The 27,005-nt window shown below is 31.5% G+C and overlaps 1 protein-coding gene across 2 annotated transcripts in view; it reads right to left on the minus strand.

The window, feature by feature from the left end:
- Window positions 1-14,516, minus strand: part of MS3_00010117 (uncharacterized protein) — a gene marked incomplete at its 5' end in the record, with an annotated part of 45,052 nt that extends 30,536 nt beyond the window's left edge. The window contains one exon of one of the 2 annotated variants that reach the window (XM_051218458.1): window positions 14,360-14,516. In XM_051218458.1, the coding sequence (XP_051073922.1) occupies window positions 14,360-14,486 (127 nt within the window). The remainder of the gene's footprint in view (window positions 1-14,359) is intronic. The other variant, XM_051218459.1, reaches the window with a different exon arrangement.
- Between the last annotated feature and the right edge of the window lie 12,489 nt (window positions 14,517-27,005).

Raw genomic sequence — 27,005 nt, forward strand, 5'->3', positions numbered from 1 at the left:
ATTAATAAAATCCCCGTTCATTAGGGATACATAATTATCAAACAAGTTATACATTTCCGTCAACTTTTAGATCAATTACGATAAAAGATATATTCTGTCACATTAGGTATATATTTACAATATTCAGCCTATTAATTTCATTTACACCCATGTCATACTTTACGAATATTTCTTCAATATAAACCCTCTCATGTAATCAATTTAAACCCATTATGTAATTATTATCTTCTAAATACTATAGGTTGTAAGCAGCTGACGAGAACCGACGAAATAAAATGAATTCATGTTATTCTGCTAGAATCTTTGTTCTTGCTCTTTTCAATACGATAAGAGAGCCTAAAGATACCTGTAAGAAATCTTTTATATTCAGTGTATAGTATTATGGCAAGTGCATATACAGAACCAATCGGGAATAGATTGTTTTATAATAAGTGTATATATATCTCAAAATTTAAACCAATCTTATTTTGCTAGTCCGAGTATATTATACTCGTTAGAGAACTATAGAACACTAGTTTCAGTTTTGTGTTGGATATCGAATGGTCACCGACAAAGAAGTGTTAGCTGAAAATAAAACTATTCTCCAAGTTTTGTCAATTGTCTATGGTTTGCTGTTTAAATAAGTTTTTAATGTAACTTAATTTCAAGGTTAACACAACATTTGGAAAATGATCCGGCTCAACAACATATATACATGTATTCCAAATGAAATCTTACTAATTAGTATGCTGTTCATTTACACTTGGTAACTTGAATGAGATCTGTTATATAATATATTCAAAATTCTATTTATGTAATAACTATTTGAATAATAATGAACGAAAATTTTATTTTAAAGTGAGAAATGAAAATTATACATGATTTAAAACTATCAATGATAATAGATCTATTATTAAAGTAATTTCAACATTTGTTCTGATAAACTTGAATACACATTGAACATCATAATATTTTATTGTATAAATTAACATGATAAATTATTTTAATTGATGTTTATCAATAGCTTACTACCTAATCAAACTTTTATTTACTATGAAACAAATTTCAAACTAAGAATATATTTAAATTCACTTGGTATTGTTTGGCTTGTATCTTCCCATTGAGGTTTAAGACTGCAATTGATCAGTCTGTTATTAGCATATGTGCATACTGTGAGTACGCCTCGATATTACCTTAATTCACAAGCATTTGGTAAGCAAGTACAAGCACAAGCAAGTGGCTATCAGGACTCAGTAGCTGAGTGAATAACGCGATGGCGTTTGAAGCAAATGGTACTGGGTTCGAGTCCCAGAGTGAACATTAACTCTGAGATACAGGTATATCCAGCTGACGAGCCACAAATAGGACGAAACGCGCATCCTGGATTCCACTGCTAGCCACTATCCATCATTGCTTATAGGAATATATTTGTTTTCTTTTTTTGAAAAAAATGGAAAACACTGCACTTATTATTGATATTCAACTATAACAATCTACAGTACGATTTGACAGGACAATGCTGAGAAATCGACGATCGTTTATCGATTCAAATTAACATTACTGAGTATTGAAATCAAAGGAAAATATTATTTTTAAGTTAATCGGTCAATATCTGAAATTATGAAGTAAATATTTATCAATTAAAAGTTTGGGTAACACAAATTAGTACAGTTACATTTTGTTAACTATAAAATTCATATTGATTTTATAACAGTAGTTTCAGTCATTTGAGCTGATTACTCCAAGCGTAATCCTTCAAGATTTCTTTTAATTTGTAACACAACAATCTTATCAGAGACTAATTCATATTAAAGCGATCAAAACATCATCTTATTAAGCAGAGATTTTTAAGCGATCCTAAACAATGAAAATAATGTACAATTATTTATTGAAAGCTGTGAAAAACTATTCTAAACTCTTGAAATAAAATATGGAAATCATGAGGAATTTGTTATTTCCGCTTCTTCAGAATTGACGTCTTGTTTTTTTTAATTTATAAAAAAATTTTAAGCAATCAGCTTAAACAGTGTTCGTTAAAATATCAGATTGTATTAAACAGTATTGAATAACTTTTGTTTAGACAAGTTTCTTGTCTTCTTAACAAAAAGGTTCTTAGTTGTCGAAGGTTAAATAAGTTGAAATGAAACCGTTTCTGTGTGAATACTTTCTTATTGAATTATCATAAAACATGACGATTGTATTTGTTTATCACAAAACTCAATCCACATGTAAATGTAGTGAATCTACAGAACTTTCCTCTCTTTTATTTGTAAAGCGTCTTATAAAAATTACAAAATAACTTTCGAACCATATTTCGGATTGTGACCAGTGGTGAAATTTATGAACCATTTTCCTAATAATTCTACAGAGAATCAAACCAATCAATAAGCCTAGCCAAATAATTACCAATAGAATAGGATATCAATGGGAATTATTACTGCTTCTTACCATAGAAAGTTTAACCAATGAAACATTTTGAAAGATCAAATCAGAAAGTTGAAAGAACACACAGAGGCTAATTAATCCAATCATATACATCAATAACTCAACAAGAAAAATCGTTCAGTGTGAAATGTCTTTTTTATAGAAAATTCAATATTCTTCTAGGGAAACCATTTTATGTTTTTGAACATTGTATTCAATTTTCTGTAAATATCTCTAGTCTACAATGTTCTAAATCAATGAACAAAAGTGAATCTTTATTGATTGTTCAGATAAAATGTACACAACAAATATTAGTTCAAACATTTAAAAGATAATTAGAAACAAATATTACATTTCTTATGACTTCATCCTATACCATATTCTCTTATTATAAGTTTTCGGGTTGCTCAATTCGTTTTTGAGTACAAAAAACAAATGCATCAAAAGGTTCTCTTGTTAAGTCATTACCTGGATTAATAATATAATAATGGAATTATATTCACATTTACATCACCTTTTATTTAGTCATTAGTAAATTTATTTCTGCCCAGGACAGGGTTCGATGGAGAATGCTGGTGAGCGGCCTATGCTCCTTCACGAGGAGTTACAGGCGTAAGTAAGTAAGTTGATTTATTTCGTTTGAAAGTCTAACAATAAAACACGACAATGAACAAGTGGATATTACAATCACATTCAGATTAATACATGGTTATTTACTGTTGTCATATATATATACATGAAACTAAAACGATTATTGGTTTTAAATGGATGAAAGTATTAAGGTGAAAGTATAAAACAAAAAAACTATTAAATTATTTTTCATTAAAATGTCTAATAATTTAAATCAATTTATTATATCGAATATTGAATAAATAAACCAATATATTAAGGAAAAATTGTAGTCAATCAATAGAAATTGAATTATGTAATTTACATAATAAATCGATAAATACAGAGTAATGCTATAATCTGATCAATAAAATCAATGTCGTATTTTTTTGCCTACATATATTTATCAGACTTATCAATGGCTTCATAAAATCAGTACTATAAGATACTTTATTAAAGATCACATGGTTTTAAACACACCTGTTTGACATTGAGTCAATTAATTCAATTCAATATTCAATATATATTATATACATTAGAAAATGTTCGATCAATAAAAATGTATTAAAGGATAAATTGAAAGACATTTACTTAGATACTGAACAAATATGATATTAAGTTATCCTCCTTAAATAACATAAAATATGTTTCTTTTTTTAAATTTTTTTTAAAAGAAAAATATATTTCCTGTTTTATTTGCGAAACATGCCAAAATCTACACATTATTATTTCTAGGAGAAAAAAACGGGTGTTTAAATGATTTGGCCAAAAATAAATAAAAATTTATTTGACTTTTATTTACACCTACCCTTGATTATTCATTTTAACTGACAAATAGCCCATAGTTATACTATTTTAGTTGGATAATACAAAAATAAATTACAGCTATAATTTTCTAATAGTTATTTACACATAAACACACACTACGTCAACTGGTTGGTAATTTTTTTTGTTTGTTTAGGGATTGATAAGTCGTGCGAATTGAATGCTATATTCATCTCCTAAGCTATTCTGTAACCCCCAAGCTAGAACTATACAGCGATCTGAACACGATAGAGAAGACTCAAATTATGCGAGAAGTAGTTTACTCCAAGGTTCATTTTAATACAGAAAACACAGGGTTTTTATAATATTTTAAATGTCCTTGGGTCGCTAGAAAATTCTGGAATGCTACTAAACATAGTAGCAGGGTAGCAGCCAATCAATCAGAGCCTCTGCATGTGACGTTTCGCTTCCTTGGTATTTTTGGCTAAAACTTCAAGTGAACGCTGATTGGATGAAATACGTCTTAGTGTTTCCTGATGCTTGCTTGCCTTTTGCAAGCAATTTTCTGGATCACCCCAACAGGGATAGTTTGTATGGTTAAACTATCACTTAAAGTATCTCAGTTAGATTCAGTGTTTTAACAATCATTCTGATTGTCATAACAATTTTATTGGTTCGTTGCTAATTAGTAGAATTACTGCTTCATCACAATGAATTGTTACTTCAGTTTAAATGAGTGAATTAGTCAGAACGATGGACAAGGATCAAAACTTCAGTTATTGATCTTGATATTCTTGTAAGTTAAATAATATGCATAATGTAAATTTATTTAAAAAGTCTTACAGAAAATATTTATTATCAGAGGAAAATTTATTCTAGAAAGTCATTATTGTTAACCATTAACCCATCAACAATCAAATATAACACATGATAAGTTTCAGACATTTTAATAATGATTCCAAACATAGAAAAAACTCAATAGACAAAATCTAATCAATACATGAATTAAGACATGTGATCAGTACATAATAAATATGGAAAAACACGAAATATTAGACAACTATGAGAAGATATTGAAAATTATTTAATATGTATATATTATAATAAGCAAATCTTATCTGATATCACTACTCATAATAAATGAAGTCAGATAGATATGTTACTATGGTTATACAGTTAAGTAAATATTTTAAATAATGACTAAACATGAATAAATTTGTTTGTTTTAGAATTTCCACTAGAGCTATTCGGATAGGAAAATATTTCTAGTATAGTTTTTAATGTCAATCAACGCCAGTTAAAGAATTATTGAAAAATACGTGATGTTACACATCTGTCTACGTTGCTTATTCTTATACATGGAAGAACGAATACACACATTTCGAATAGTGATTAGAATAAAACCACATACAGAGTTTCGTCATCAAGTGTGACTAGGTGCGTGTTCTCCGTGTTGTATTTGAGAATGTTGTTTTTTCCCTTATGTATGTTGGGGCCCATTGATGCACAGGCTGCTGTTACACCAGTTGTATTCATTTGCATTTATTGGTCTGTATGGGATAGAAGAGCTAGGTTATCTGTGAAATCTACATTATCTAGTCATATTCAATCTATCCATTATATACCCTGCTTCCCGTCAGATATGGAGGTCTTCATAATCCAGTCAACCATCAGAAGAATTAGAAAGCGGGAGATTAAGCTATCGTGTCTGACTCCGTTCCTCACTTGGAATGCAACTGTCAGCTGTCTTCCATGCACAGCTTTGCAGCTTAGTCCGTTGTGTGAATTCCGGATGATTTTGACGATCTTCTCAGGTAAACCATAGTGTCGAAGAGGTTTTCATAAAGTCCTCCTATCCACATTATCAACTGCTTTCTCAAAGTCAAGGAAGTTGGTGTCTAGTGACGAATTCCATTCAATCGATTGTTCAACAGTGATCTGTAGTGTCGTGATTTGATTTGTGCACGACCGACTTTCATCCGGTTCAGCAGCGCTCTGTTGAAATCTTTTCCTGGTACTGACAGTGGTGTGATGGCTCTGTAGTTCTCACACTTGTTCAGATCTCATTTCTTCGGTATCTTGATGAAGTACTAACATGTGTTAGTTGACAACACTAAGTCACTTGTGTTATATATATATATGAATCGATCTTTGCCAGGCATATTGACGAAATCCCTTAAAAGCCAACGTTAATTGCACAATCTAATGCATAATAATTGATAATTCATTGTCAAGCACCGAGTAATTGTTTGCAAGAAGAAGCAACCAATAATCATGTAAAACAATAACACTGAATGGAACGAACAGTTTCAAACACAAATAGAACGTCTGATGTTACTGCCTACTATTAAAAACTACTCAATCATTACCATTATATTTATGCACAACCAAAACACTTTAGAGTTAAAGTATTATCATGCACGTATTTCCTGAGGAAAATATTTCTATTGACTTATCAATATTTACTATAAACACAAATAAACTGGAACTAGTATCATCGATAAATTTTTTGATTGAAACGACAACTATTACATTTCTATTCAGCTTCATTGATTCGTTTAACAAAATTAGAAAAATGATTGATAAAAAATTGATTAACAGTTGTTGGTTGGGACATAATTCTCATACTTGTTTGATAAACAATTCAACATAACCATGTTTTAAAATTATTTTCACTAAGGTAATAATTTTTTTGGGATCTGTAATCAACCTTAGACTTCATAGATTCATAATTTATGGGCGTTTAGTACATAATTAACATTAAATACTGATAACACTGGTACTATTCTCACTAGATGAAATTAGATTGTTTGAGTTATACCTTCAAAAAGATTAGATAAGATATATTATTTGAAAAAGTCATTATTAAAGCTGAAGTTCATATATCTCTGCAATTAATGTGTTGAACCACTGCAATTTCCACGATGCGAACTAAGAACACCAAGACTTGTACAATTGAAGATTTATTAACCCCAAAATATACTCATATATTGATTGCACACTCATTTCGATTAGTAATTAGAACAAAACCACATATATGAAAAATACTCAAGGTAATTTTGCTTTTTTTTTATCCCGTCATATCAACAACGCATACAGTTGTGATTGTACATTGATGAACATTTTAAACGCGAAAAAGAAACGAGTATACAGTTTATCTTATTTTTTAGCGTCTCTTCCAGATAAGATCAATTTATGGATAAAACCTCACCTTAAATTTTTCATGGTTAATATTCTTGTAAACACAAAATATATTAAAAAACGAACGTATCGAGGATAATCCCATTAATTAATCCGTGGTTACACATAAGCTTTCAGGAGAAATAGATATTATGGAAATATACCCTAAATATGTTAGACAACCATTTTAGAGTTGCCAAGACGATTAAGGAATTACTCAGTTTTTCCCATAATGCTAAGCTCTTAACTAGTAACGGCAACCTTGATAGTCTATTTTTATTCATTTTTTTTCATAACCTCTATCCTGTTCTGGTTGATTCTCACTAATTTTAGTCCGCTAATTTTTTGTGCTTCAAAATTCTTTTTTCGCAACATACATTGTGTCGTACTATTTTAATTCGTTGCGAATCAATTTCAAGTTTTCTGCACACTTTATTTCTTATTTTATCAGCTAATTTGGTAAATTATTTTGTGCCAGATGTCGTTAATAAGTCCTGAATAGAACTTTTTGTCTTGGAGTAACTCAGTCGTTCCTTAATTTGCAATTATTGTAGGCCGACCAAAATCCCTAATACATAATCATGTTCACAAGATATAGCAACAGTATAGGTAACATTTAACTCCGCCTGGAGTCCCTCCGGGGGCTACTGCCGGTCCCAAGCCCGGATAAAGGAGGAGGGTCGGGCATGGGGTTAGCGTCCACATACCGTAGAAAACTAACTCGCTAAAAAAACACTAACCAGAAAAAGTTATTCAAACCTTTTAAACTCTGCCCTGGGAATCAGAAGGTCTTCATTTAGAAGAGTTATGACGTCTCATGATGAAAGCCGAGTTCCTTCGGAATTCACGAGGCCGATGCCCCTTCTGACAACCAGAGCAACCATTTATTTAGGTACATGGAATGTTCGTACAATGTGGGACACCGGGAGAGACTTCCAAATTGCTTCAGAAATGAAGAGATACAACCTGGAGGTGCTTGGGTTCAGTGAAACACATTGGACACAAGTTGGACAACAACGGCTAACTTCAGGAGAACTTCTGTTATACTCCGGCCATGAAGAAGAAAATGCCCCACATACACAAAGAGTCGCATTGATGCTGTCCAAATGAGCACAAAATGCACTTATAGGATGGGAATCTCATGGACCAAGGATCATCAAAGCCTCCTTCAAAACAAAGAAAGAGGGTATTTCAATGAACGTCATCCAATGCTATGCGCCTACCAACGACTACAATGAAGACGCTAAAGATCAATTCTACAATAAGCTGCAGTCAATCGTCGAGAAGTGCCCAACAAAGGACCTGCCTATTCTGATGGGAGATTTCAACGCCAAGGTTGGAATGGACAACACTGGGTATGAAGACATCATGGGACGACACGGACTGGGATAAAGAAACGAAAATGGTGAGAGATTTGCAAATCTATGTGCCTTCAATAAGCTGGTCATAGGCGGCACCATATTCCCACATAAACGCATTCACAAAACCACATGGACTTCACCGGATCACACCACGCAAAACCAAATCGACCATACTTGCATCAACAAAACGTTCAGGAGGAATATAGAGGACGTGAGAACCAAGAGAGGAGCTGATATAGCATCAGATCATCACTTGCTGGTCGCCAAGATGAAAGTGAAACTCAAGAAGCACTGGACAATGGGGCGGACAATATCACAAAAGTTCAATACGGCCTTTCTTCAGAATACTAACAAACTCAACAAATTCAAGATAGACCTCAGCAACAAGTTCCAGGCCTTTCATGATCTACTCAATGGAGAAGGAACTACTATGGAGAGCAACTGAAAGGGGATCAAAGAGGCAATCACTTCAACATGTCATGTGGTCCTGGGTCACAAGAAGCACCATCACAAGGAATGGATCACTGTTGATACACTGGATAAGATTCAAGGAAAAAGGAACAAGAAGGCAGCAATCAATACCAGTCGAACAAGAGCAGAGAAAGCCAAGGCACAAGCTGAATACAAAGAAGTAAACAAACAAGTGAAGAGGAGCATCAGAACTGACAAACGTAAATATGTGGAAGATTTAGCAACGGCGGCGGAAAAGGCTGCAAGAGAAGGAAACATGAGAACTGTATGACACGATAAAGAAACTCTCTGGAAATCACCGTAAACCGGAGCAACCATTGAAAAGCAAGGTCGGCAAAGGAGTCACCAATATTGAAGAACAACGAAATAGGTGGGTAGAACACTTCAAAGAACTCTTGAATCGACCAGCTCCACTGAACCCACCCAACATCGAAGCAGCACCCACGGACCTCCTAATCGATGTTGGCCCACCAACAATTGAAGAGATAAGCATGGTCATCAGTCAAATCAAGAGTGGAAAAGCAGCAGGACCAGACAACATTCCAGGAGAGGCACTAAAAGCAGATGTAGAGGTAACTGCAAGTATACTCCACATTCTCTTCAATAAGATTTGGGATGAGGAACAAGTACCAACAGACTGAAAACAAGGACTTCTGATCAAAATATAAAAGACAGGCGATCTCAGCAACTGTGATAACTACAGGGGCATCACTCTTTTCTCATTACTAGGAAAACTTCTCAACAGGGTATTGTTAAACAAAATGAAAAACTCCATAGACGCCAAACTTCGAGATCAACAGGCAGGATTCCGTAAGGATAGATCGTGTACAGACCGAATCGTAACCCTACCAATCATTGTGGAACAATCAATTGAATGAAATTCATCACTCTACATCAACTTCATGGACTACGAAAAAGCATTTGATAGCGTGGACGAAACAACACTATGGAAGCTTCTTCGATACTACGGCGTGCCTCAGAAGATAGTCAATATCATGCAGAATTCCTATGATAGATTAAACTGCAAAATCGTGTATGGAGGACAGTTGACAAACTCGTTCGAAGTAAAGACTGATGTCAGGCAAGGTTGCTTACTCTCACCCTTTCTCTTTCTCCTGGCGACCTACTCTACTGGATTATGAAGACGTGAACATCTTGGGGAAGCACGGGATACAGTGGACAGATAGGATGCAGCTGGACGATCTAGACTTCGCAGATGATCTGACTCTTCTATCGCACGTGCAACAACAAATGCAGGAGAAGACGACCAGTGTAGCAGCAGTCTCAACAGCAATAGGTCTCAACATACACAGAGAAAAAGCAAGATTCTCCGATACAACACAGCATGCATCAATCCAATCACAATTGACGGAGAAGACATGGGAGATGTAAAAACCTTTTCATATCTGGGCAGTATCATTGATGAACACGGTGGGTTTGATGCAGATTTGAAGGCGCGGATCGGCAAAGTAAGAGCAGCATATCTACAACTGAAGAACATCTGGAACTCAAAGCAACTATCAACCAACACCAAGGTCAGGATTTTCAATACAAATGTCAAGACAGTTCTACTGTATGGGGCGGAAACCTGGAGAACCACGAAAACCATCATCCAGAAGATACATGTGTTTATTAACAGTTGTCTACGCAAACTACTTCGGATCCGTTGGCCAGACACTATTAGCAACAACCAACTATGGGAAAGAACAAACCAGATCCCAGCGGAGAAAGAAATTAGCAAGAAGTGCTGGAAGTGGATAGGACACACATTTAGGAAAGCACCCAACTGCGTCACAAGAAAAGCCCTCACACGGAATACTGAAGGCCAAAGAACACATTACGCCGGGAATTGGAGATAGACATGAGAAAATGAACAAGAATTGGATCGAATTAGAAAAGAAGGCCCAGGACAGAGTGGGTTGGAGAGTGCTGGTCTGCGGCCTATGCTCCATTGGGAGTAACAGGCGTAAGTATGTAGGTAAGATAATATGTTACATTTCTAAGTTTAGGTGATTCATGATCTGCGATCCTCATATCATATGTAATACAGTTGAACTTAACTGACCATGTTTTCCCACTTTAACTCCAAGAATATCTACTGAAGCTTTTTGTTTGTTTTCTGGATGGTTCGTCGGTTTGCACTAGTGAATAATCTTATAACGTTATGAAACGTCCGACTAGTATTTCTTCATTTTTAATGACTTTCTAGCTGATTCCAGTTCGCAAAGTAAACTACAATCTGAAAGGTTGTAACAAACCTAATGTTATTTTTAGGAAGCCTCTCGAAAAAATATATAACTAACCAATATAACTATCTTATGTTTGGTGTTAAAACGCTTAACTTAAACGGAGAAAATTAGAATACACTAGGGCCATTTCTGTAAATTTTATCTGTTTGGTATGATAGTGGGAACCTTGTTGATATATTAGCCGCCAGGTACTTGATAACATGATGTTCAAGCGTGTCGACAGAGTCATAAGTACGTATCAGTTTTAGTTACTTAAAGAATTTATTTTTTCAGTTTGAGTGACGTTGTAAACCGGACGGTTCTGTAACCTATGTTAATACTTGCTGAAATCGTACAAGTGTCTATTAGTGGATTTGGGAAGGCTGAAATAAACTCCAAGTTAGATAGATCAGGAGTCTTTTTAAGTTTAGGTCTACAGGTTTAGACATCTGGTAGCACAGTATTGTAAGATAATTTTTTAAGGAAATTAATTAGATTTTGGAGGCTGATGTGCAAATACACTAGACTTTTTGGCAGCACTGGTCATGCCAATTTACAAAAGAATGAAATCCTGTTGTGTTAACCATAGAGAGAAAGTGTAGACTAGAATAGTGCCCAGGATCTTATGTTTTGGACGCAAATACTGTCTCAGAGTAGTAACCCTGAAAAAATTAGGAAAATTTAGGGCCTATGTATGGATTTTCAAATTCAATACTCACCCTACTACAGGCTAAAGGAAACCAGAATCTTTGGCCTAAATTTAGTGTCTCTGACTGAAATATACACTAAAAAATTAGCGGTATTGAAGACTATGTTCGAGCACTATTCGTCTGGCCATAGATTTCCTGAAATCGTTCTCTAAAATAGGCCACGTTAACTATTGACTGTTAGCGTCCCTCAGTTTCTCGATATTTATGTTCTGTGTTTTCAAAGGAAGGATTCTAAGCATGGTTTGTTTCATGTCTGATCTAGTTCCTATAACCTTGACTTAGAAAACTTTAATGATATGCCTCTACTTTGTAAAACGGCTGACAATATCCAGATCCTGAAATACTTGAATAATGGTACAATTATGTTCCGAGTGTGCGATCGGGTACTTGGATCTATCCTTTATCTTACTTAAAATATCGAGGATAATGACATCAAATATCACCATGGTAATTGTACATTGGTTAAATCTAGATTCTTTCTTCAGCTCAGAAACAGAAACACTAAAATTTAAATGACGTGTGTCAGAAAACGGTCAACGCTTAAATTAGTCCGTCAAAATAAAAATGGAGAAAATTAATTGACTGGGTTTTTGTCTGAAGTATGCAACAAATAATCTAATCTCTTTGTTCGAAATACGTGAATGACACAGTAAATTTGTTCATTATCCCTCAAAAACTCTCAACAAATAGTTACTAGGCAAATCTGTCTTGTGTTTATTTTTTGATTCATATTCACCGCTTTACCTTATTCTTCTTGTATTAGTTGATAATATTATTTAGATTACTTCTGTTGCATAATATTCTGTCTCTAAGATCACTTTCAAAGGAAACTTATTATACTGCTGAACTTCAGAAGAACGATTAAAGTTATCATAACAAATATGAAAATAAGGAGTTTCCAACAAAACATTTCATTTGTTGTTAGTTAATAGCGGTAGACAGAACTTTTTTTATATCCTGTATTGGTTCGTACCTGAAGTGGGTGATAAAGTAAACCTATAGTTATTATTAATACACACAATCAACGAGATTATAGAAAGCTTACTAAACTTTCCGTAACGTGAGCCCAATTAATGTTGGTGATATTATTTTAGAACGTTCAAAAGGCAATTAAAAATAACTCAATGAAACAATCCATGTTGTTCTAAAGCTAAAAGATATGTGTACTGAAAAACGGCTATAAAAGATCTAAACTTCAAACACGTACTGCTTAAAGTAACTTAATCAGTATCTAACATGTACTAGTTACTACTTGAAATAGTTTGTAAAATAACTAATTTTCTCCTGTTGATAATATATTGTTTGCTTCTGAATTCACTAACCGATTACTTTCTCAATTTTGGTGATTGTTATTTTTTTAGATATATTACTCTACAAGTGAGACAGGTACGAATGGTTAGCCCTGGTGATACAGTTCAAATTGACTTCAATACCACAAATTACAGCCATTATTTTCCCTGTCGAAAAGTGGGTCTTTTGATTTACGTATGTAATGTTCGTCCTAATATGAAAGGCCATTATAAAATTGCATAAAATAAAAAACGAATAAATGCATGAAATGAAGCATGTCAACTTATTACTTAGATGCAGTCAAAGTGGCAATCGTATTTCATGTATATTGAAGTACAGTTCTGTGTTAATATGCATAAGACTTTTGACACCAAGAGACGACTTTAAGATTCAGGCTAGTTGAAAAACTAATTAGATAGGCTCGGGTTGCTGACATGGATTACAAATAATAGAAAATATTTACAAAGTCATCATAAGACTGATAACTAATTAAAAAGGGTTGGGTTGAAAGATGTAAATAATTAAGTAGAAAAAAATGCAGCATGTATGATATTTTCATTAGAACATAGTCGATATGATTTGCTAGTTTTTTCACATTGAATAAACTAACACGGAAATTCTATATAACTTGATCATTTATAAAATTTAGAATTACTATATGTGAACCAGTATAATGTAAACGTCCAAACTACAGAAGTCTTCATGTTAAACTCAATCAGTTTACATCCAACGTGACTTAGAGTAAAGGATTTCTATGAACAAACGTTTAACTGTGCGAAATTTAGATCCAACTCAGAGAATTGGGTGATTAGAAAGTTTATTTATAGAATAAAAGAACAATAAGCATACAGCACCGGTAGAGTTGTATTCCAATTAATCCAGTCGCATGCTTTTAGTACTTGGCAGATTATTGTCAGACGAGTACGGTAAATCATACATCGAAATATCCTTCCTTAACAGGCCGGCATAAATAGTAGACTTCTAATTTAGCATATACCTAAGATGAATACATAGCAATCTAAATTAGTTAAATCACATGATTTTAACAGTATCTCCGTAGTAATTCCTGCAGTCTTATGTATGGTAAAAAAAATACACTCCTCAGTATATAGTAATCGCTATTACTTGTAAGGCTTATAAACCAAACTTCACATGTGACGTACAACTCAACAGAACACTATAATTTGGTATAAATATATAACCATTGAATAACAGAAACTCCATTTAATTGATTATATTCTTGTATCAATCTGCGCTTTGAGCAAAAGGATGTTTTAGTCATAACATATGATAGATGAATGTTTAATTTACCTTGATAAAGATCAATTCAAATCGTACCTACCTATACATCCACAAGAAATTGATGAGGATGATGATGCTTTAATACCAGAATTGCCTTCAACATTAATGTTGGATAGTTCATCAGTTTCATATTCACCACAAAACATTCTTACTAGATAATTAAACATGAAACTATTTAAACCATTCCATAATACTGGCTTAAATGACTAGGATCACTGGTTTTCTTTAATTGAATATATTCGTCTAACTTGTAGATAAGTAACAAACAATATACACATGCAAACACATCTTTATTTCTTTGCATTAATTGTTTATTCAATATATGGAGTTGCACATTGAATCGCGTGCACACCCACATATGAACACACAAAATAATTTAAACCAATGAAAATATCATTATTGATGCAATTAAATTAAATGCTGAGTCACCAATTTAATTATATTTAAAACTCTTTGCTCTCGTTTGATGATATTCACTTTTAACAATTGTGTACATGTGTACTCATATTTTATAGATACGTTAGTTTAACAAAAAAGCAAGGGGTATTTTGTATGTTAGTTAGTAGTAATAATAACAATTTTTATTATTTTTTTTTGTTGAAAAACATCGTGATGATCAACTTACGGACAGAATAATCAAATGGACATATTGATAACACATTTTGTCAAATATCTAGATCATTGGACAATATAGGCAAACAGGTCTTATTTGTGTAAAATAGTGTTTTTTTTCCATACATTTAAACAAGTTCAAACTGATTTGTAAACAGAGTAATGATATTTAAATGGGGGAAAAAAGTGATACGTCTTTTTTTTCGTAGAAAATTCACTTATTCCTAATGCGTTTTATAATCTCAGTTATCCAGTTAATTAAAGCTTAAATATTATATTAAAAATTAATTGACTAGATTGAAATATCGTTTAAAGATCCCCGTCATATTAAAAGACTAATAATTGAACGAAGAATATTCTTTTCGATAAATTCTCTTTAGGTTCTACAATTATATATCCAAATTAATAATCTGAAAAATGTCCAGGTTAATGGCAAAGTACATTGTTTAAAGCATGTGAATTTAGGATTGTGATAAACAAAATACAATAAAATTGTTAATGTCAATGTGACTCATATAGAATGTTAACTTGAATCTGCGTATATGTTAAGTGAGATTTAAGATCCATGATCAAAATAAATATGGATCAAATAGGGTGAGAGAGAAATAATAGTGCAATTACAATTCGATCAAATAAGTAAGACGTATAACGGAGGGATAAATGCGAAGTGAATGAATCATGTATAGAGGAGACTAATGATATTTAACCAATAATACGAATAATAATGATAATAATAATAATAATACAGAGATTTATGAGTAGATTGAAGCTAGACCACCATGGTTGAGCGCCTGGCACGAAACTGATAGGTCCTGGGTTCGAATCCCACGAGGCGGGGTCGTGCATACGCACTGCTGAGGAGTCCCACAATAGAACGAAACGGCCGTCCAGTGCTTCCAGGTTTTCCATGGTGGTCTAGCTTCAATTGACTCATCTCAACTGTTGAAATTACTACAATCTCCACAAAACCCCTTCTGATACTAAAGATTTATGAATAAAGATAACAGAGACAATTAACTGCGAAAGGTCATAGTCAAATTAGGTCATTCAATAGTTAAGATTACGATTGATTAGTTGGCCTTGATGTTGGCCATGGGAGGAGGAGTGGCTGAATATATTTCTTCTGTACGCATAGCTCCGGTTTCTTCATCCGGATGGTTAGTGCTTCAGCCGTTTGAAGGACTTTTAGTTTGACCAGTTTTGGCGAAAAAATACTGACTTTATAAATAATTGAAAAAGATTGGTTTATACTGGCACTATGACCAGTTTGCATAAAATAGGCCAATACTGAGTTGTTCACTTTGTTCATCAAACCTTTGTTTAGCCACGCTGGAAGGTATTCACGAGCACGAAAATGTAAATTCCTAAAACTTAGACCAATATAACTCGCTCCACAGGAGCAGTCGAACTGACAAATACAAAATGAGGTAGTCATTCTAGGTAATTCATCTTTTAGCCTCGGTGTAACTTTTGGGCGCGTAGAAAATACTAATCGCAGTTCTCCGGCGTAATCTCTGAGTTAGTATTTCACTGGCCACATCCCCTCTGAAATATCATTGTACTTCATCATAACAGAATAAAGAAGGAACGAATCGAGCGAAGAAATTTCTTGTCAATTATTTTTTCATTATGGCTCTACACTAGTATATATAAATATGATTTACAATAATGAAATAATACTCATCGAGTGGATACGTTTCGTAATAGTTATATAATGACATCGATTATAAATTAACATAGAGTAATTGAAAGAAAGAGGATTAATAATAAAGTAATTATTCGAAAATCAAGCAGTTGCTACGTTACATAACATATAAAAGAGAGAAGGAACAAACAAAATATTTTGATGAATGATCAGCAGTATAGTAGTTATGTAAGAATCAAGAGACGAATGTTGCGAATAAGTAAAATACAAAAAATGGAAAGGATACGAAAATAGTTTATGAAAGTCCTGCTACAAACTCTTCTTTACCGATGACCAAGGTAACGAGAGTAGTTGTACAATTTTCTTTTGGACGTAAACGTTAGGTTTTTGAACATGGATTGCAATAGCTTCAGCAATGTGAAAAAGACGCACTCGTAAACCATGTGGCAAATTTGATAGAATATGGTGGATAACCTTAAAAGCTTTATTCAGTTCAACTTGATGACCTGTGTCCACCAAGTGAATGAGAATAAAACTATTAATCACTCTTTTCTTTCCTTTGCACAACCACTATGGATGGTGTTCTGTTATACGATGACGAACTTGCCGAATTGTACGCTCTATATAACTGGCTCCACAGGAGCAGTTGAATCAATAAATACACATGGATGTAGCGAATTCAAGCAATTTGTCTATATTAGATGTCTTTATAGATGTAACTAAATGGGTCTTTTTAACAATTTTTCTAACAACTCTATATAGTATTACACAAATCGTGTTTCAGAAATACTTAAATATTTATTTTATTGCTTTTTTGGTTGATGGTAATTATAAAGAAAATAATATTAGTTTACATTACAAACCATTGATTTTAGAAATGATTATAGTCTGATTAGCCCATAACAGTCATTCACTGATTAGATGGCATATATATTTTCAATTTATCAAAAAAATCTTTTAATTATGCAAAGTATACCATACATTGACAAATTAAAATTCACAAGTAACAAAGAATTTTTTCCCGAAAATAATGTGAAGTTTAAATGTGAAAAACGATTGTACTATGATATTAAGACTACGAACCGATATAAGTTAGACAACCATTTAAACTTGGAAGCATTGAACAGTCGTTTCGTCGTAGTACTAAACTCTTCGATCGTGTGCAGACATCCTTCCGCTGTTGGGACTCGGAATTCTACGACAACTGAGCGTGGATCTAATAGTGCAGAAGCCTAATAATCTCCTAAACCCTATTCAGGTTATCAATGATTATTTTACTTAGATTCATGATCTCAATAAAACTCAATAAACTTCACAACCCCATACAGGTGGTCTCATTATGGTTGATTGAAATTACTATTCTTGAATTAGGATAAATAATTAAAAGCATTAAGTAAGAATAGTTTTATTATTGAGGTAAGAAAATATTTGAAAATTAGCTTGTTTATTGAGATGAAGAACAGAAAACAATTCCACGAGCTTTTCAAATGATTCTTCCATGAAACATGATTGATAATAATTTTCACGTCTTTGTGTATAATTCATAAAATTAAAATGGAATTTTGTATCATAGTTTCTATAAACTATTTTAAACAAAGGTTCCGTAATGTTTTAACAGTTCTGCTTCATATCATCATAGAGTCTATCAAAGACAATGAATAAAGTGCGAAGAAAACCTGGCACAAATGTTACATTCTAGCTAATTTCTTATACATTGATTTTATGATTAAACTTTAAAGACCTTTCAGTATATTAGGTAATTATTCTTCACTTTTTAAATCTATTTTGTATTTTACACTGGTTCACATAATGCTTACTAGTAAGTTGTTTTCATAACAATTAGTTCTCAATAAGTCATTTTGAAGAAAAAGAAAAGTATTTGTCAAATACAATGACATTTATTGGATATTGATGCAATTTCTCTCTTCCTATTAAATAGATTGATTTACAGGTCATTGAATTTATTGGCCTGTAAAAATAATTATCGCCTACATGACAATAAGGTTGGACTTTATCAGAAAGATTTAGTAGATAATTATCAATTATTAGATGTATGAAAGAAATAGGACTAATGGATAACAGAATCAATTAACTGATTAAATAATTAACTTGGCACAAAATACCAAATACCGAAAAACATAGCACAAAACCCTTAATAGAAAATGAATTGAAGATAATATAACTCCAATCTAATTAATCAATAACATACTACTTGAGACATGTATACTTATCAGTGGATGCTTTAAATATTACCTTCAACGATATTCATTTATCATTTTTATTAAATTCATGTCTAATTTCTGTTATTTACGCACAGTAAATTTTGATATGAAACCTAAAGAATTAATCTTAATTCATGAGTGTATTTAATGTTTAAATGTTAATTATACATGTATTGAATGATTTAACATTAAATTCTAATATATACATTCCATTTCATTTATGACAAGTTAGTTAATAATTTATGTGTATTTCAGTCCTACCAGTTTCATTGTAACTTCAACACGATATACATCACTAGAATGTCCATTAAAAACGTGTCAAATTATATTTGCTTATTACCACATACAATTCAGTGTAGTTTTTGAAACATTATTCATATTTCTGTATAGATAACAAATTTTCTCGCAAATTCATTTGGAGCTTTTTCAATAAAATAGTATAATAAATTAATCAATTTCTCCTTGAATCATCAATCACTATGAGAACAAATGCAATATTCACAGAAAATATCTTTCGAAAATAAGTTACAATACATGATCTGTACTTTTTTGATTATTGTGTAAGGTTGTTACGACAAAATTCAGTCAACATTTAACAATGTTTACTGGCATACAATTATTACTTTATGTATAAGTGTTAAATAATTGGACGTATTTTCTTTTATATGAAGAAGTTGTAATTAATTGTTAGCAATCCCTACACCTATAACAATTATCGGTAAGATAAATTTGTCAGTTTCAAGAATTTGAAACACTCGAGAAGTTGTATGTTCATGACGCTTAATTAATCAATCACTAACCATTGTCACTGAAATGCTCTCCTTGTAGGCTAAACTTGTGTGATTAGAATTTTTTCGAAGCATTTTATCATTTTACAGAAAATGAATTTTTATCCCGATAAGTAGAAAGTGTCAACAGAAATTATAATTGAAAAGAATAGAATATCACTCAAATAATCGAATCAAGTACATTAGCAACATTTACTAACATTATTTATCAATATAGTTTCACCTCATTAATAATTTATTCATCAATATGAATTGTAATGGAAATATTGACGTTATTCATTACTAAACAATCAGTCAAGACAATATTTGATTTATTAACGATAATATTATAATCAGAAAAGGGTTTTGTGGAGATTTTAGTAATTTCAATAGTTGAAATCATGAGTTAATTGAAGCTAGACCACCATGGAAAATAAATTTTAACTGGCATTGATAACTCTTATAAGTGACCATATAGAAAAGAAGGATATTTATTGGTTGCCTTAATATTTATTGGAATTAATTCAATCGGACAAATATATGTGATCATGATATTCGATTAAAGGAAATATTCTTAAGCTACAAATCAATTGTAATCAAGAAAAAAAAGTCTAAATTTTAATTGTATTTTAATAACTTGGCGAAAATATGTGAAATGTATCAAAGCCAATGATTATGCTCAAATAATCTGTATACATCTATTTATATGTAGAAGGGTGAGATAACAGGTAGTAAAATTGCAAAGAGAAAAAGAATATTCATATTATTTTTTAGTAAGAAATAATACTGAAGTTTTACAAAATCCTTTCATACGGTTCTATCTTAAACAGTGATCAATTATTTTCAGGTTTGACAAAGGTATAATTTATCAATGATGATTATCGTTCGGTCTTTTACTTCGGTGTATATTACATCAAGTTATTATATAGATGCATATATATTAGCTAACTTATTTCAACAGTATTCCTTCATATGTTACGCAATAAATATATAGTGATTAAGTTGAATAGATTGAAAAATTGTTGTCTGCTTTTGTTTGTTTGCATTCTTTTTTTCAAACAGAATTAATGATTTCACTCAGTGATGCAATAATGTCTTTCTATTGGTAACTTTTGACTAATATTTATGAAATAATTCGTAAAAATTTGTTTTTTTTCTAAAACTGAGATAGAACTCTTATAGATGAAACTTCAACACAATGTTGTTTCGCATAGTTGAATGGAATGTTTAATGTGAATCAATGATCAAGTTGACAACTTCGGTGGTCGTCATTATATTCAGCTGAATTAGGCAAACAAACAAATAAAAAAACAATGGGTTATTTTGACGTTGAATAAGAAGCTGAATTATACTAGTGATAAACGTTTTAATATGAAAAAATAAAACTAGTTAGATTTTGTAGTATCTAATAATGATATCCAGTTAATTAAGAGATGAAAAACGTCTACGTGCTTATCTTGTAAAAGCCAACTTGTTTAATCAATTGATGGTTATTAATAAGACATCTCATTGACGAATTATATATATATATATATATATATATATTACTATTGAAATTCATAAGTGTGAAATCAATGTGTATAATCAGTTGACAATACATTTTAAGGGTTTACCGAAATGGAAATTAGTTAATAATAGTAATAACTGGTTTTATTATTCTTTATACAGTAAATTGTTTACACTAATCAATCACTTAGTAGTAATCAACATCATACCCTTAGACTTAGTGAAATATCAATCTGGCTGCTTATCCAAATCGTTAGAAATCGATGTTGAAATTTCAATTGGTTGAGAGGAGAATAATTGACAAGTGACTGAAATGTAAACTTTATTCTGTCCGATACTTCCAAACTCTTTTCTACTATCTAATATCAAATAGGGTTTCATTAGTAATAAATGAACAACTTTTTCTTGAATGATAATATTTGTGCACAGAATTTTACTTAAGAGTTAAAACTTGGTTACTATACTTTCTATAGAGAAACACTCAACATCAATAAAATTATTTTATAATAATTATCCTTTAATTGAAATTTTAAATAATGAAGAAGTATAGAGGATCGCGTTCCTTACGATTACAAATAATAATATTCATTTTACTCATAGGGTTCAGTAAACGTGAATATTAATTATGGTGTTTACGGTGACAGAACATAATCATGAAATTCATCAATACATCTTATCCGTTTTAAATGTCCTCTAGTTCTTAAGAAACTAAACAGAATGAAATGAAGTAATTATCAAATATGCAAAAATATCTGAAATTTAACATTAAGTGAAAGTTTGCTAATGTGTTACACAGTAAGAGTTCTTGTTGACTAAACCATATATAATAATCAGGAACAAAACAAACGTATAAGAAAAAAGAAGGTACAAAGAAGTATACAATTCGGATGATGTTAGTGTACCCATTGAAAAAAACAATAACCACCAATAATATCATAATGTCTCTGCAACTATTATGAAAGAGTCATGTAACTCCGCTTACTCTCTTCCTTCCTGTTACCTTTGGTGGTTGAATAGATTATGAAGACCTCCAAATGTGGCGGGAAGGCACGAAATACAATGGACAGCTCGCTTGCAGATAGAATATTTGAATTTCACATATGACTTAGCTATTCTATACCATACACACCAACAAATGCAACTGAAGACAATTAGTGTAGCAGCAGTCTCTGCATCAGTTGGCTGGATACGACCAACTATAGTCTAATGTGGGAGAGAAAAAACCAACTTCCATCTGAATAGGTAATTAAGAAAAGACGTTGGAGGTGGATAGGACATACATTGAGGAAGCCATTAAGGTGCATCACGAGGCAAGCGCTAACTTGGAATCCTGAATGGAAATGGAAAGATAGAAGACCAAGCTAAACATTGCGTCGGGGATCGAAAGCAGACATAAAAAGCATTGATAGCAACTGGAAAGAACTGAAATAGATTACTCAGGACAGTGTTAGATGGAGGGTACTGGTGAGCGTCTATTCTCTTCCACGAGGTGTATCAGGCGTGAGTAAGTCAAAAGTAATAACATAGTCGGTGAAGTTAATTCTCTTCATTCGGAATGTATTTTGTTTAGTTAAATAAACATATTTTTAATATCCTTTGTCAGACTAACAGATATACATGAAATGTACTGACAAACCATGATGATAAAACTATATCTTTCAAATTGTATGTTAATAATCCATCACTCAATCAATTGCAATGTATAATTCATAAAAATTTGATTATACATAAAATATTACAAAATTAGAACCATTTTTTCAATCAGATATTCACTAACAGTATTCAGGTTTCAAAAGTTGGTAGACGTCTCCAGTAAAGGAAAATGGAGGGTGCTTCATGTAATGATATTATTGATAAATAGCTAAAGAACTATATCTGATCCTAATGTCATAATCTGATAAAAAGTTTGAGTAAAAAACAATGAACATGGTCGAAAATGCATAGGTTTTACTTAGTTAAATAAAGAATTGTGTTTACTGGTCATGTATCAAGAAATTTCAACCAAAATTTTCCTTTTAATTTCAATTCAAAGTGTGTAAACTACATGAAATGACTCGTATTTTTTGAAAAGAACTTTAAAATGTAAAACGTTAAGTCAAAACATATACGAATATTCGTCAAGATTAGAACGAACAGTTTGACAGTAATTGAGCACCGAGTATAGAGAAGTCATTATATGTGAAAATTATATTTGAAATATTCTCAGCGATTGAAATTTAACTAATTCCAACGTTTCGTCCAGCTAACTTGTCTGAACTTCTTCAGAGTAATAATCAAAATCAAAATCGTCAAAATGTTTTTCTTTTTTTTTCTGTTTCAACTAAAGTGTTGCTTTTTGTGTAATTTTCACTTTATTCAAATAAGTTTATTAAATCTTTAAACAAAGAATAAAAGGTTAAGTTTGAATTTCACTTTGTCTAAAAAAAATATTGAAGTTAATCCTCTATCAATATTTTAATCGTAATATGCTTCAACGATCATATTATAAATTCTTTGAAATCAGTTAATTATTTACATTTTATTAGCTATACACATATATAAATGAACATATTAACTTATATTGCATATAATTACATTAACACAAATGCTATATTTCACTTTCTATACTTTAATTAATGATTTGCTCAATAGAATATATGAAATATCATCTTGAAATTAGTTACCACTGAACAAAATGTTACAAATGAAACCCCTAGTGAAATCTAAAAAAAGTACATATCCATTACAATAGATCAGTGTGATGTTAATCTGTGAAATTAATAGAATTATTTAAATATAAAATGTAAATAGTGTCATTCTTATTGAATAAGTGAATTTGATGAACTTTACGTTATGTAATACTGAAAAAAATCTCCGGTTATAATTGATTCCAATAACAGATTGTATTTTATAAATGAAAGAAAATAAAAGCATAATTACAAATATATTTTAATTAAAAAGACAAATATTTATTATAAATATCTACAAATTCATGAAAATAAACTAGAAAGTAAGCAGCAACAACAACAACAAAAAAAAGATGATGAACACAGATTTTTTCCCCTTCAAAATGTAAAGATGTTTTTCATTAATTATTAAAATTCATCAGAGATGGTGGAAAAGATTTGTAGCTCAGGTGGATGATTTTGATGGAGTTTTGTTCTCCACGACCAAAACATCTAGCTTAGAGAACAAAACTCCATCAAAATTCACCAGAATTGATTTTTTTCAAATTGTACAAAAATGTGTTTTTAAATTTTTTTTAATTCAAAGGTTTTTTTCTAGAGTAATTGGTTTATTTGAATGATCTATCCAGGTAAGTATCATCGAGTGAATATATATATATATATATATATATATATATAAATGTTTAGTATTAAATGTGAATCATTTATTTTACGTCAGTCATAAGAAACTTCTATTTGTAAATTAGAACCTTTTTCGTTATTTTAAAAGTTTGCTTTAATTGATTAAATTATTGTTATTATGCTTTTGAATAACCAGTTTATACAAATAGACAAATAATTTATATACTGATAAGAAAATTTAAGCTGTCTATCAATAATTTAATCTGATCACGTCAAGACGTACAAATGTATCTCTCTATATATATAATCATACAAATCACACCCAGTTATTAACGTCATTCCCATATTTCTGAAATCCGAAACATGACATAATTGTGTAATATAAGCGACTTCATTATTACCGAAAAAAATTAATAACATTGAAGAAGATTTATAGATAAGATGTTTTGAATTGCAGTGATATCTTACTAAGAACAGATTAATTGTAGTGTAAAATAATTTGAGATTCTTATGAATAACTGAAGAGTTTTAGTATATACAATTTTCAAAAAAAGTAGTATAATCTATTTTCCTGATTGCTAGAGTTGAAGCTATCACGAGTTCACTTAATCTGCGAACGAGAACAAAGACTCAGTGACCAAATATCAGTAAGCTAGCTATTTGATGCTTCTCAGCCACGTTAACTGAAGGGAGAAGTTCAAGCTTGGAATGGGGAAGTATATTCTGCAAACAGCCAGAAACGAACAATAACAACAAACACAATTCAAAACGTATATATACAGTACAAAACCATCCTTAGGAAGAGTTACCAAATAGCATACTAAAGGACGCAACGGACCAATAGCATTTAAGATACTTCCCAGTGGGAAATACGACATGAAGATGACAAGAGCGCCTTTGGCGCGAAAATAAGGAAATTCAAATTTTATAAATAAAGTTACAAAATTAGGACCTTTCCCAAGTGAGTTCTGGGGATCTAACGTCCCCAACACTGATAATATTTGTTTCTTAATTTCAAGTTTCCATTTATCATTGATTACTTTTTGCAGGATCTATGAATTAACACAAACTGATCACTTTAAAAACATTCCTTTTTAGTTTTTTATATATAACTTCAAAAAGTAAAGACATTCCACATCACAGTGATGATCATTATTTACAAATGACTCTTAATTTGAGAATAATTTCTGGCATTCTAATGTAATTACATATCAATTGAATTAAACAGTGTTGATAGCTAAATAGTCAGAAACGTTACCTGTGAACTATCCGGGCTATGACTGACCTCTTGTAGGACCGTGATGCATCAACAATTTATTGACTGTCTGTCAAGCTATGTTACATGGGGTCGAATCTGTCAGAGAGCATCAGTTCCATCACGGTTACAGGTATACCTTGATGATAGTTGTTAAATAGCACGAATCCTGGGTCTGGAGTTTTCTGTAGACTACCTCCGATTTCCAACAGAAATATGTATATATACTTTAGTTGAAGTCCCATACTTCAATGAATCAGATGCTTTGCGCTCCATAATTATTGATGGTTACCTGACTACTGTTGATTTAAAAGTTGTACTATTTTCAGATTACGTTATCATCATATATCTATCATCATAATAAAATTAGCAATGGATGAAAGACTTGAATACACAATTAGTGTCTTCATTGTCAAGTGGTCGAAAACACAGATATATTAATGTAATCAAGTGTATCATTCTTAATACAGGTAAAATGTTTTGATATACCCGCAATTAAAGCTCACCATTTTGAAAAAAAACGGAACATTTTGTTTTTTATCAACCACATTTTGTCTCCTAACTTAATTATCTTCATCATTTCATACAGGCGAACAATAACAATAGAACCTTCATAAAATTCTTTCCAACGTTAAGATAATTATCAATTCTGATCGATAAATCACTAATTATTTGTATATCAATTAGAAAGTGAGACAGAAATACATTATCACACTTTGAATCACTTATCGATAAATAAAATAGTTGGTAATGAAAAAAATTTATTCCTACAGCATTGAATTTCTATCTTCCACCTTATGTTAAAACAAATAAACACTTGAATAAACAATCATTACAATTTCTCTCTTTCCTTCTATTCTTTACAGTCATCTTTTGTGACCAAGTATTTATTACTTCTAATATAAAAGTTATTTTAATGAAAGAGACGAAAACTAGTCAGATAATAAACAGTTACTTGACATTGAAAAAATAATATTTTGATGTGATCGTAGGTCCTGGGTTCGAATCCAGCGTATATTGTTGTGCAGGTGCACTGCTGAGGAGTCCCAAACTAGGACGAAACGGCTGTCCAGTGCTTCTAGGTTTTTTTGGTGGTCTAACATCGATCGGTTCATGATCTCAATCAACAACTCAAAATGTTGTTAGATAATTAGTGTCAATTAAATTATTTCATAATTATACACTTCAAAATTTATTAAAGATTATACATAAGTAAATCTTCCCGTCAATTCACTATCTCATGATTAGTAATATATATATATATATATATATATATATATATATATATATATATAGCCTTCATCAGCTTTGTTTGTTTTCTTAAACTGGAAATACAGATTTATTAGAATGCAGCGGTAGATGTTATACATCACAAATGACTAATATTAGCAG

This window comes from Schistosoma haematobium, chromosome 1 (genome assembly GCF_000699445.3).
Source record: "Schistosoma haematobium chromosome 1, whole genome shotgun sequence".
In the NCBI taxonomy this organism is placed as follows: Eukaryota; Metazoa; Platyhelminthes; class Trematoda; order Strigeidida; family Schistosomatidae; genus Schistosoma; species Schistosoma haematobium.